At 50.4% G+C, this 12,578-nt stretch overlaps 1 protein-coding gene across 1 annotated transcript in view; it reads right to left on the minus strand.

Annotated features, from left to right (window-relative positions):
- VTCN1 (V-set domain containing T cell activation inhibitor 1) overlaps nt 1-8,842 on the minus strand; it is a 78,967-nt gene extending 70,125 nt beyond the window's left edge. Inside the window, exon 1 of the mRNA XM_053592655.1 lies at nt 8,728-8,842. Within this exon, the coding sequence (XP_053448630.1) occupies nt 8,728-8,759 (32 nt within the window). The 5' untranslated portion in view covers nt 8,760-8,842. The remainder of the gene's footprint in view (nt 1-8,727) is intronic.
- Between the last annotated feature and the right edge of the window lie 3,736 nt (nt 8,843-12,578).

Consider the following 12,578-nt stretch of genomic DNA (forward strand, 5'->3'; position numbering starts at 1 on the left):
ACTTAATTCTCACAATCATCTTGGGATGTAGATTCTAATGTTATTTCCATTTTACAGATGAGGAAAATCAGACACAGAGGGTAAATAATTTGCCCAAGGTCACATAGCTAGAAAGTGGCCAAGCTGGGATTAGATGGACACAGACAGCCTGGCTCTAGTCTGCACTGGGAACCCCCACACCACACTCCTCCCACAACACTGGGAACCAACAGATCACTCACCCCAGACGACACTTGTAGCAAGGTTGCTGAGAGGGGGGAGGAGAGGTGCTGTGGGTAGCTGGAGAGGTTGTGAAGCTGACAGAGGGTTTTCTTTTAAACAGAACATCTGAACACACGAATTGCATGCTGACTGAGACGATAGATGTGCGGAGGAAAGATTGATGATGCCAGTGGGAGGCGCGGTGCCTGAGCTGGGAGACGAGATGGATTCAGGGCACAGAGGGGTTGACCTTTGGTAGGAGCTGGGCAAATCCTCTGGTACCCAAGGGGAGCTGAGGAAAAGGGCACAGAATGGTGAAAAGATGAAGGAGTGCCTGTCAGCTGGCTTCTGTTCTCTCAGTCAGGGATGAACCAAGATAATCATCTCAAACTGGGGTGGGGAGAAGAGAGGGGTGTAAAAGGACCGAGGAGAGAAGAGAGGCATGAAATGTCTATTCTGGGGGGGGGGGGGAGGTGCCCAGGAAACACAGGAGGAGGCGAGGTAGGAAGCAAAGAGAGAGGACAGTTCAATAGCCTTAAATTTCACGGATGCTCTCATTGTCTCTCAAATCTTTCATGGTTTTTGTTTTATGAAATTTTTCATTATAAATCTGCAGAAGGAAGAAGGGGAAAACTGCTCTTTTCCCCATTACTGCCGCCCTGGCAGGAGGAGGAACACATTTGGAAGTGATGTGACAGTAAATCTAAAGCATTCCAGGCAGATGGCTTGGGATTGTGGAAAGAGAAATATAACCTGGGTTTCTTACTGTAGAAACTTTGTGGTTTTTCCTTTGTTTTCATCAAGATCCATCTGTTGCTCTTCCCCACATCTCTTAAAGAGAAACACGGAATGAGAAATGATCCTGGGTGAGATTTAATCTACCTGAATTGAAGCCCTTCCTTTTCCTGAGGAATGGAAGAGCCCAGAGAGAGAGAGCTAATGCAGTGTGTTTTGAACTGGGGGGCTTGTTAAACCACACGTTGCCGCCCCCGCCCAGGTTCTGATACAGTAGGTCTGGGTGGGGGGATAGAATGTGCATTCTGATGGTTCCCATGTGATGCTGATGCTGCTGGTCAGGAAACCACACTTAGAGGAGCAAGTCAGGTGAGGGAAAGGCCTTAGAGCTTGGCTAGTTCACCACATCAGGTGGCTAAGGGTTTCCCCATATCTCACAGAGGAAGGACTAGGAAGAAGATCGAGTCTACTGAAATCCCAGAAAATTCCAGATACAAAGTTTTCCTCAAACCCAGCTGCTACTGTCAGACTTATCATTCCTCTCCCTCCCCTCAAGTCATTCTGTTATTTTGTCAAAACATTGGAGGGAATAACTTCTATAAGTAATTAATACATAAAGTGCTGACTGTATGTGAGACGCTGCTGCTCTGAGCTCTTTACACATATTAACACATTTTATCATCACAACAGCGCAGTGAGCTAGGTATGATTATTAGCACCCAGTTTATTGAGCAGAAAAGTGAAGACACAGAGAGGTTAAGTAACTTCCTTGAGGTCACTCAGCTAGCAAGTGGAGCACTGAAATACATGCGCAGATCAGAGTAACTCCAGTACCATTTTATTTCTACATCTTCCTATGTCACAGTTAAACATGGTGAAGCTTTGGTCTGCTAGGGTTCAACAGCTTTTAAATAGGGTCCCTGGGAATACATAGGTCACTATGAAAGTTTTGAGACAGACTGAATTATGGTCCATTATTTCACTTCCAAGAAACAGTTGACAGCATCTTCTCTTATTCATCTGTGCAAGCTCAGCTTGCTCGGCTTATGGGTGCTGCTGGGAGGGCTTCATGTCTTTCCCTCTGTGTGGGTTTCATGTTTCTGGAGTTCTCAAAACTTTTGTAATGACCCACATATAAGATCATAAAAATCCCCTGTTCTATTCTTTAACTACATGACCCTTGGGTAAGACGCATACTTTATTTTGATTATTCCACCAATAAAATGATGGGTGTACTGACTTTCTGGATTTGCAAGGCACATAGTTCTTACTGAGTTTCATCCGTCTCCTTCTCCTGTGCTCATCTACAGCGGCTGTATGAAACGGCACAGACCCACGACCCACAACCCAGGGCTCCAGAACTCCCGGGACAGCTCCCTCCTCAGCCAGCCAAGAACTCTTGTGCTGTGGCAGTCGCTGGTCACTGAGGATGTGAGCTTGGCTGGTAGCGAGGGCAGGAGAATAAGGAGAGGTGATCATAGAGGTCCATGTAGAAGACTGGGTATTAACTTTAGTTCCTGCCGCTGGCTGGCTGGGAGACAGTGAGCAAGTTATCTTGCCTCAACATTTGCATCTATGAAATGGGGATAATTAGGAATGTGAGGCAGATTAGCTAATTAACCATTACCAAGTACTTGATCCTAGTTGCATAACCCCAAGTGCCCCTGGAGGCTATTGTTTTTGGTGTCAGCAGTGCCTCAAAAGAGTCTCAACAGAGATCTAGATGCTGTGCTAGTCCTCATAAGGACCTCCCAGGCTCAGAATGCCTCACCCACCTTCCCTGCTACCTTCTAATGCTAGACACTGGCAGAGCCAGTCATTTATAAGGAGATTAAACCCTAGCCTCCTCAGGTGTAGAGAAAGATTATGTCTCAGACTCATGACAACAAAAGGCAGGGTAGATTTAATTTTTATTTTAAACAAGAATTTGGACAGCCCCATGAATATTCTCCAGAGTTTTGTAAAAGTTAACTGCCATTATGACATCCCAGGTGCAACTGATCCAAAGTATCCCCTAACTAGAACATCTACTGTATTTTGCTGTGTATAATGTGCACTTTTTTGCTCAAATTTTTGAGTGAAAAATAAAGATGTGCATTATACACGGGTAGTACCCTTGCAGTGGGGGGGGGGCAGCAGGCCTCCTGGGGCCCACCATGCCCTCCTGCCTGGGCCCACCAGGAATACAGTATTTCAGTCCCAGAGGGATCTGGAATTCCGTGGGAACAAGCCGGAGTGCCCTCTGCTGAGCATTGCAATCAGAGGAGGGACCACTGGTAGGGCTGGCGAGGCAGGCCATGGCTGTGCGGAGTAAGGGCTGAGGGCCATAGCTGTGCAGAGGGAACTGGGAGCCCTGTGGGGGCTCCAGGGCCTGGCTGCCTGCAGGCTGAGCGGCCTCAGAAGCTCCTGCTCTGCTGGCATCATATGTGGCCATCTTGGCCATGGCCGCCAGCGTGGCAGGGAGGAAAGGGCTCCAGGGAGAGTGGGAAGGGGCAGCCTTCACAGAGTGAGGGGCTGCTGGAGGTGGTGCAATCTGCACATTTACCAGGGCAGTGTTCGCCTTCCCCAGATGTGTTAGTGGCTTCCCCAGCCACTTTCTCAAAGGGTGTTTTCCTGAGAGTTTGGGCCTAAAACATGGGTATGTGTTATAGACAGGAGTGCATTTTACACAGCAAAATACAGTATTTCAGGGACAAAAGAGCAGTGGAATCGCAGAATTGGAAATAGCACATTTTTATGGAGAGCCAACCATGTACTGGGTATTGTAGAGGAAGTTCAAAATAATGACTAGAGCAAGAACTAGCATTTATGGAGCTCTTAGGATGTGCCAGGCGCATAACTGTCACATGTCATTCGCACAGCCCTGGGAGCTAGGTGCTATTATCAGCTCCATGTCATAGGGAAATTGAAACTCATACAGGGTAAGTGTTCATGAAGGCCCAGGACTTGAACCAGGCAGTCTGACCCCGGAGCACAGAAGCACAGCCAGAGTGCTGCTTTGCCTCCCTATAACAACGAGCAAGACCAAGTCCAGACCCTCCAGAAGCTGACCTTGGTGAGGGAAACAGATGCTCACCAACACACTGGCTGAGAACATAAAAGGAGCAATTACGGGGTGGTGCCTATGGCTCAGTGGGTAAGGCGCTGGCCCCATATTTATGGCAGGTGGCGGGTTCGAACCCGACCCTAACCAAACTGCAACAAAAAAATATCTGGGCGTTGTGACAGGTGCCTGTAGTCCCAGCTGCCCGGGAGGCTGAGGCAAGAGTATTGCCTAAGCCCAGGACTTGGAGGTTGCTGTGAGCTGTGATACTACGGCACTCTACCGAGGGTGATAAAATGAGACTCTGTCTCTAAGGAAAAAAAGGGCAATTAACGGCAATTGGAAAGATCCAGTAAGATTTCAAAGTAGAAGTGGCTTTTGAGCTGAATGTTGAAAAAAATAAGTGGCATTGCAGCAGGTGGAGACAGGGAAGCATCAAGCCCAGAAAATACTGCGTCCCTGCCACCTGGGTACATCTACCTTCTGATGTATAATTTGTCTCTCCAGATTCCTGTTCTCCTCATAGGATGGATCTGAGGGCTCTGAGGACTTGGATTTTATAGGCTCAGGGAGGCCGAGAGATGGGCCCATCTTTTCTTATCTCAATGAGATTTCAAGTGTCAGTATGGGTCTGAACTGAGATGTCCTCAGCTCAGGTCCAGGCAAGATTTCCCCCCAGGAGAGCTTTCATGGTACTGACAATTTTCTGAGACCATCAAGTTCTGAGATATCTGAGCCAAGCACCAGCTTGAAAACTTGGGAGAAATGAGAAACCAAAATTGCAAAGCAACTACCCTGAGCTTCCTTTGTTCTAGTCTCTCTCGTTCTCTGGTGGAAAGATTCCTGCTCCTTCGTTACCCAATACTTTCCTTCCTGTGTTATGCCTTCATCGATCTCATTGTCCTGGTGATTTCAGATGAAACGGGGCAGAGTTTCTTGAACACTAGCCCTGGTGCTCCACGGAGGGCTTCTTCCTGCCCTCTGGCCATTTGTCCCCAGCTCTCTCCTCAACCCCCCTTGCTCTGCCCACCCTGAGTGCTGCTGCTCCTCGGGCTCCACCCCAGCCCCTGCCCCTTTCCCTTCATGCACCGTCCTTAGAAGACATTTTTGACCATCCCCGCCTGTGAGCTATTGATGGTCAGGTTTATATCCTGAGCCCTAACCCTTCTAGTGTTAACCTCATGCCTTCTGCTGCCCCCAGCAGCTCCATCTCCAGGTCCCAGGGGAATCTCAGTTCAACACATTAACTGGCTCTCTTCTCTCTTTCCTCTCCCACAAGCCACTCCTTCCAATCCAGAAACATGGAAGTCATCCCAGGAGCCACCCCTGCCTCATCTACCTCTACTCCTACATACCCCTCCAATCACTTATCAAATATCGCTAGTTTCAAGCCCTAAATGCTTCTTGAATCCATTTTCCTCACCTGGATCTGTACTTTCACTCTCTATTTCACGTCCTTATCATTCTTTACACTCTGACAACTGTTTCCCAGCTGTCTCCTTGCCTCCAGTCCTGCTGCTGACCTAAGTATGAAAACCACCAGAATTCCCCTGTTTGAGAGACTGTGAGCACATGACCATCAAGTTCCAAGGCCAGCGTAGCCCCGTGTGACTTCTCAGCCTCATCTCTCAGCATTCCCAGCCTCAAACTTCATGTGGTGATGATAATACAGGGCACCTTGCAGCTTTCCAACACTCATGAGTTTTATTTGATTTTATTAATTTTTCACCCCGGCTACAGGGCAATGGCATCATCATAGCTCACTTCAACCTCAAATCATTGGCTTCAAGCCATCCTCTTGACTTAGCCTCCCCAGTAGCTGGGACTACAGGCACCTGCCACCTAACCTACCTAATTTTTCTATTTTTAGTAGAGACAGGGTCTTGTTCTTGAACCCATGAGCTCAGGCAATCCATCCACCTTGGCCTCCCAGAGTGCTGGGATTACAGGTGTGAGCTACCACGCCTGGCTCATTTCATTTCATTTCATCTCCTTCTGTTTCTTCTAGCTAGACTGTGCTTTCCATCCTTCTTCACTTGGATTATACTAACCCATTTTTTTTTTTTTTTTTTTGAGACAGAGTCTCACTCTGTCACCCTGGGTAGAGTGCTGTGGCATCATCACGGTTTACAGCAACCTTAAGCTCTTGAGCTCAAGTGATCCTCTTGCCTCAGCCTCCCAAGTAGCTGGGACTATAGGTGCCCACCACAATGCCTGATTATTTTTAGAGACAGGGTCTTGTTCTTGCTCAGGCTAGTCTCAGACTCCTGAGTTCAAGCAATCCACCCACCTTGGCTTCCCAGAGTCCTAGGATTACAGGTGTGAGCCCCGTGCCAGCCCTGACTCATTTTTTCAGATGCAGCCTAGCTATTACCTGGCTGAGGAAATCTACAGAAGCCTCAGTGCAGGGCGTGGTCCTGGGCTCACTGTATCCAGTGCTATGTCTCGTGACTTGTGAAGGGCACACTGGAATTATCTGCTTGGAAGTCTCCAGGCTCTGACCTTGACAGTCGTTTAGTCACCTTTCTCCACTGTTCAGGGCAATATCTAGCACATAATAGGTGTTCAGTTAATATTGCTGACTGGAATTTCACCTCTCCAGAGCAAAGGTATTCTGCACTTAGACCCCTAGCAGGCACTCGACAAACATTCCAGGCTGAATGGCACTGCCATTGGCAGCTGTGATGGGATGAGGGGAGGAGGGATTTGATCTCACAGCTCTGACCCAGGCCAGGCACGGCAGAAGCTACACACTGGCGTCCCGGTCCTCAGCAGTGTGACTCTGAGACTGAAGTCTGCAGGAATTAAGCTCTCAGGTAATTATGTAAGAGAATGATGCTCTGGGTTTGCACAGGATGGCAGCCCGTCTCTCGAGTCTTCCCATAATCCCAGGGTTACAACCACCTCACTGGGAGGTGTGTATATGAATTAAGGAAATTGTGACAAAGGCAGAAGGTTTGTTAGGACCAAGAGTTCCCCCATCCCTGGGGATGGTCCTAACCAAGAGTTAGGGGATCCACATGCATCCCTGGGACAAGCTTTCGGGATCCTGCTCCCCAGTAAAGCTGCTCGTTGGCCTTTTCCTGGCATCCCCTTTGCACAAGGGAGCGGCCACCTATGTGGCTGGTCAGCTGCTGCAACTGCAGAGCAGGATAGCTGAGGAGGGGACTGGGGCCAACAAGAGGAGCCTCTGTTGATCCCAGTGGGTTTCTGGAGGGTGGGGGCTCTGAGTTTTGAACACCCACCTCCTACTAATCCTCCAGCCAAACCAGTCAGGCTGGTTACAGTGCATTATTAGAGAGCCCACGTTTCCTGTCCTGGGAACAACAGAGCCACTTACTACGTGAGGAGTGCTTCACATTGTTGGGACCAAGGCTGGAGGAATGGGGAGGCTGAGACTGAGACGGGTGGGAATGGACTTGGGGTTTCCCAGGGAGATGGAGCAGGTTTCCAGCAGCCCTGCTCCTCACAAGTGGCCTTGTGCAAATGAGTGAACTTCTCCGAGTCAACAAACCTTCACAGGGAGTGGTGAGCACGGAGGATATGCTACTCAAAGGCACCGTCTGCAAAAGCACTGGCCCCCCTGACCCAAGTGCTTCTCAGGGACACTGTCTCGGGGCCAGCAAGTTTGGATGGAAGCCCCCCACACACACCTGCTGCTTCTCCAGGCATCTGATGGAGCACAGCCTCCTGCCAGGAACGGGGAGGAGAGCGCTGCCTGGGCAGCCCTCACAGCTGACAGCATCCCCCACCCCTGCCACGTGACTGGTGATTTCAGATGAACCTTCAGTTTCGAGGAAATGAATTTCCTAGGTTGCCTCTGGGAAGAGATATTGTTCTCTCAGTCTCCTCACAAACTTTTCACTATGAATCTGAGGTTTGCTTTCTTCCTGCCTTCCCGCCATCCCTCCCTCCTGCTTTTCCTCTTATTGGAAAAGACACATGGGGACTGGAGGATGACCCTTCAAATAACCTCTAGACCCAGCAAGGGTCAGCCTTCCTAACACTGTCCTGAGTTGTGACTGACATTGGATCACCACCTATTCAAGATGACTCTTCACTGTCCGTCTCTTTTCTTCCAGGAAGGTTAAATGCTGTTCTGAGGAAAAGCAGGGCAACTAGAATGTAGCTCAGAGAGGAAGCCGAAGGTAGGGGAGGGGCTTGTTTCTTTCTCCCTCTCTGGGGAGTTAGGTGGCAGCAAAGTCTCCTGTCCAAGGAGCTCCCAGGAAGGTGAGGAACCCTATCCTTGAGCTGGGGGGCAGGGAGGGGTGTTGGTGTGAATTGTTCTGCAGTACTGAGAAATCACACCCACACAGAAGAGTCAAAGACGGTCAGCTCCTTCGCCGGGGGCTGTGCCATAGGGGTCCCCTCATCCCAGTCAATGCTTCCCTTCCACGCCATGGTGCCCAGTGCCCCCACAGTGCTCAGAGCCTGACACCTCAGGGGAGCTCCCAGCCTGGTACACATGCCCCCCCACCCATGCTACCCCAGCAGGTGCCTGCCCTCCATGGCAGGCCACTGACCAAACACCTCCCTCTCTCAGAACAGGTGCCCCCAGGGCTGGGGCGTGATGTTAGGACCAGTCCAGTTAGGCCCTTTGTCTGGCAGGCTCCTCCGGCTCTGTGCTGGATCAGATAAGGACACAGGTGGGGCTCTATGGGACAGCCCAGCAGTGCTCAGCTTTCTCCCCCCGCCAGACCTCACCCCTGCTGCCTTCATCTGTAAGGGCAGAGAGAAGAGTACGCTACCTCCAGAAGATGATCTGCCCCAGGGAAGCCATGGCCAGGGGAAGGCTCCTGTCGGTGGCGCAGCTGGGTGCAGGGTGAGCGGAGCTGCTGCCACCTTCCCGGGTGCCGTGACTCACAGGCACTCCAGGGTGCTGGCCTTAAATAGTGTGCTCAGGTGGGGGTGGTGCAGGCAGTGGGGACGGCTCAGGTATGAGGAAACAGTACAGCCAGCCACACAGAATTTCCTGCAGTCCCAGGGGCTGCCTGCTCTTGGCCAGCCAATGAGGCCAGGGGCACAGAGCTGCCTCTGCAAGCCTGGACCTCTGTGAGAGGTGGGACGAGAAAGCGTCCCAGGCCCCTGCTGCAGGGGTGGGATTCAGCACATGTCTTTTCTTCCTGACTGTGGAAGGGAGCCCTAGAGAGGGAGATTTAACCTCAAAATAAGAAAGAACTGGAGCAACTCCAAGTGCCAGGAGGCAGGGGAAGGGGGAGCTGGGAGTCACCATCCCTGCTGGTAGATGGTGGCCAGACAGAGATCGGGCAGCACTGGCGGGGTGGGGGTGGGCGGGGACTCTCATGGGGGCAGTTCAGGCTAACGGACCTCAGAAAGGACATAAAGCCAAAGTGACAAGACTGCTGAGTCTGTTGCTCGGGACTGGTGGCGATGCCCTGCTGGCTGGCAAATCCCTTCAGGGGCCAGCTCTTCCCACCTCACAGTTCTTTTTGGAACTCCAAAAAGACGCTGAACGTGCATTGCATAGACGCTACAGCTGCCGAAGCTGAGTGGTTTAGCAAAATGTGTCTCTGACACATTCAGCCAGCACCCAGATTGCAACTGGACGGACGCTTCTTAAGGCATAAACCTTGCTGTCTTGTGCTGTTTCCTCCACACGCCCAGAACCGAGCAGTGGGTGCAGAGACAGCGGAGGGAAGGATCTATGGAGCCAAACAGCCCACACCCTGGTCCCCATTTAATCATGTGGCTTTGGGAACATCACCTCACCTTTCTTCAAGGCACCTGTACTGGGCTGGAGTGAGGAGTGAGCCGGAGGGGTCTGTGCGCCTTCCCTTCCCAGAGTAAGTGAAGAGCAACATCTTGCGGCCTGTAAAGTGTCCACGTTGCCGGTTCCGCCCGGCCTGGGAAGCTGAGGGTGGTGGGAATAGTGGTTTCCATAATTCTGAGCAAAGGCACAGGGATTCTGCCCAACCCCTGGATGAGGCTCAGAAGAATAGCCCCCCCTCAGACCTGTAGTTCCTGTCCTCTGACCATGCATCATCACTAAGGGAAGGTCCAGGGAAGGCCCTAGAGAGGACACCAAGACTGCCCGGAGGCGTGTCTCTGAGTGAGAGAGAAAGTGACCGGCGGACAGCTGTCAGGAGGACAGCTGGAGGAGCCCACCTGCCACCAGGCCAGTGTTATCTGGCAGGGATATAGACCCAGAAAGCATTCTGCCTCCTCTGGAGAAGCAAATAGACAGTACCCTGGTTCTAATTCCAAACACTAAAGAGAGGTACACACAAAATAATGGAGGAAATCATTGCAGAGCAACAGACAAGCTTGTGTGTGGGTGTGTGCACGTGTGGAACACAGGAGAGCCTACTGGTGCTCTTCTTCTCCAAGGCCTTGCACCCAGGAGGACAGGGCTCCCGAGGTTCTGTCTTCTTCCTGCCTTCCTGCAGCATGGGCGTCCTGGCCGATCTCACCCACTGCCCTGCTTCAGCTGCCCTCCACCTGGAGATGCCACATCTGCATCCCCTGCTCAGCCTCCCAACCCTACTCCAGCCCCCTTCCCAGTGATGACATCTCTGCTTTGTTGTCCTGTAGGGACCAGGAAGCTAGAGCACGTCTTCTCCCACCACTAACCTCGCTGCTTCTCCCGGGCTGCACCTCTGGGACACAGAGCACCAGCACAGGACTGCACAGTCAGAACCCCAGAGTCACCCTTACCTCCTCCTCCCCGGCTCCCCACACCTCTGTGCTCACCAGGCTCCCGATTCTTCCTCTTTGTATTGGAACCTTAGGGCTGCTGTAACAAAGTACCACAGACAGAATTCTCAAAGAACTAAACACGGACCTGCCATTTGACCCTACAATCCCATTACTAGGTATCTACCCAGAAGAAAAAGAAATCATTTTACCACAAGGACATTTGTACTGGAACGTTTGTTGCAGCTCAATTCACAATTGCCAAGATGTGAAATTAACTCATGAATGGATTAACAGACTGTGGTATACGTATACCATGGATACTGTTCAACAATAAGGAAAGCTGGAGACTTTACATCTTTTGTGTTTATCTGCATGGAGGTGAAACACACTTTTCTTAGTAAAGTATCTCAGGAATGGAAAAAAAGTACCCAATGTACTCAATACCAGTATGAAACCAATACATAAACAACTATAAGCCCACAGAAAGAAAAACGCAAGGATAGTCTGGTGAGGGGGAGGGGAGAGGAGAAGAAGGGGAGGGAGCTGGAGAGAGGGAAATTAATTAGTGGGATCTTACCCAGTGTGAGGGTGTTCAGCACACCCCCTGGGTGAAGGGCTCAAGTATAACCCGAACTTTACCTTAGAAATGAAAACAACATAACCTAGACATTTATACACTCATATCAATATGAAATACATAAATAAATAATTACCATGGATGGGGAGCTCAACCCACAGAAATACCTTTTCTCACAGTTCTGGAGGCTACAAATCTGAGCTAGGATGTGGGCAGGGTTCCTTCCTCCTGCAGCCTGTCTCCTCGGCCTGCAGAAACTGGCTCCTCCCCGTGTCTTTAGCTGGCCTTGCATCTCTGCATGTCTGTCCTAATCTCCTCTTCATGAAAGGACACTGGTCAGGCTGGATTAAGGTCCACACCGATGACCTCATTGTAACCTAATTACTTCCTTTAAAGGCCCTGTCTCCAGATACAGTCACATTTTGAGGCACTAAGGGGTGAAGACTTCACCATATGAATTATTCTGGAGAGACATAATTCAGCTCATCACAATCCTATGTGCCTCCTAAATCCGACCCTCCTCTCTAGCCCCCATATTGTTGCCCAAATTCACTCCTTCATCATCCCCCATTGGAATTAAATCACCAAGCAGCCTCTCACGTCCTTGTCCTATTCCCAGTCTGCCTCTGTCTGTCCCAATCCACTCACCTCTGCTGAGGTGCCTTTCTAAAATGCAAGCCTGCAGAGGCCACTTTCCTGCTGAGAGTGAACAGTCACTCCTCTAAGACCCATGACCTGGCTTCTGCCTGCCTCTCCAGATGTTCCCCCTTCTCACTCTGCAGTCCAGCCATGCTGAGCTGCTGGTTTGCTCTCCCCAGCCACGTGCCTTTATATCTGTTGCTCTCTCTTCCTAGAATCCACCCCTGCCCTTTGCTCATTTTATGTAAAAATCTACAGGGAATGGTCCCAGTGACTTCCATCTGGCAGGTGCCATGCTCCGAGCTCCCACATGAACTTTGTGCTGACTTCCATGTTCCTAAATCGGGACCCTTGACTTGCCTGTCTCCTTTACCAGACACACCTTAAAAATGGAAAAGTTGTCTTATTATTCATCTTCGTATTGCACACCAGCACAAGGCACACACAGAGTAAGCGACCATTAAACCTATGTTGAATAAAGGTACATTTTTCTTGCACAGCACACAGTACTATTTTCTGTTTATGCATCTGTCTTATTGCTAGTCTGTGAGCTCCTGGAAGGTAAAAATATGCCTCATTCATCTTTTTTGTCACCAGGTCCTAGCACCATGCCAGACATAAAAACCACTCAGTAGCATTTGATGGATGGATGGGCGAGCAGGGATCAACCTGGGGTGTCATCAATCAAACATTTTCTGGAGGAGCTGTCTTATGAGCGGGATTGAC

Source organism: Nycticebus coucang, chromosome 5 (assembly GCF_027406575.1).
Source record: "Nycticebus coucang isolate mNycCou1 chromosome 5, mNycCou1.pri, whole genome shotgun sequence".
NCBI classification, from domain to species: Eukaryota; Metazoa; Chordata; class Mammalia; order Primates; family Lorisidae; genus Nycticebus; species Nycticebus coucang.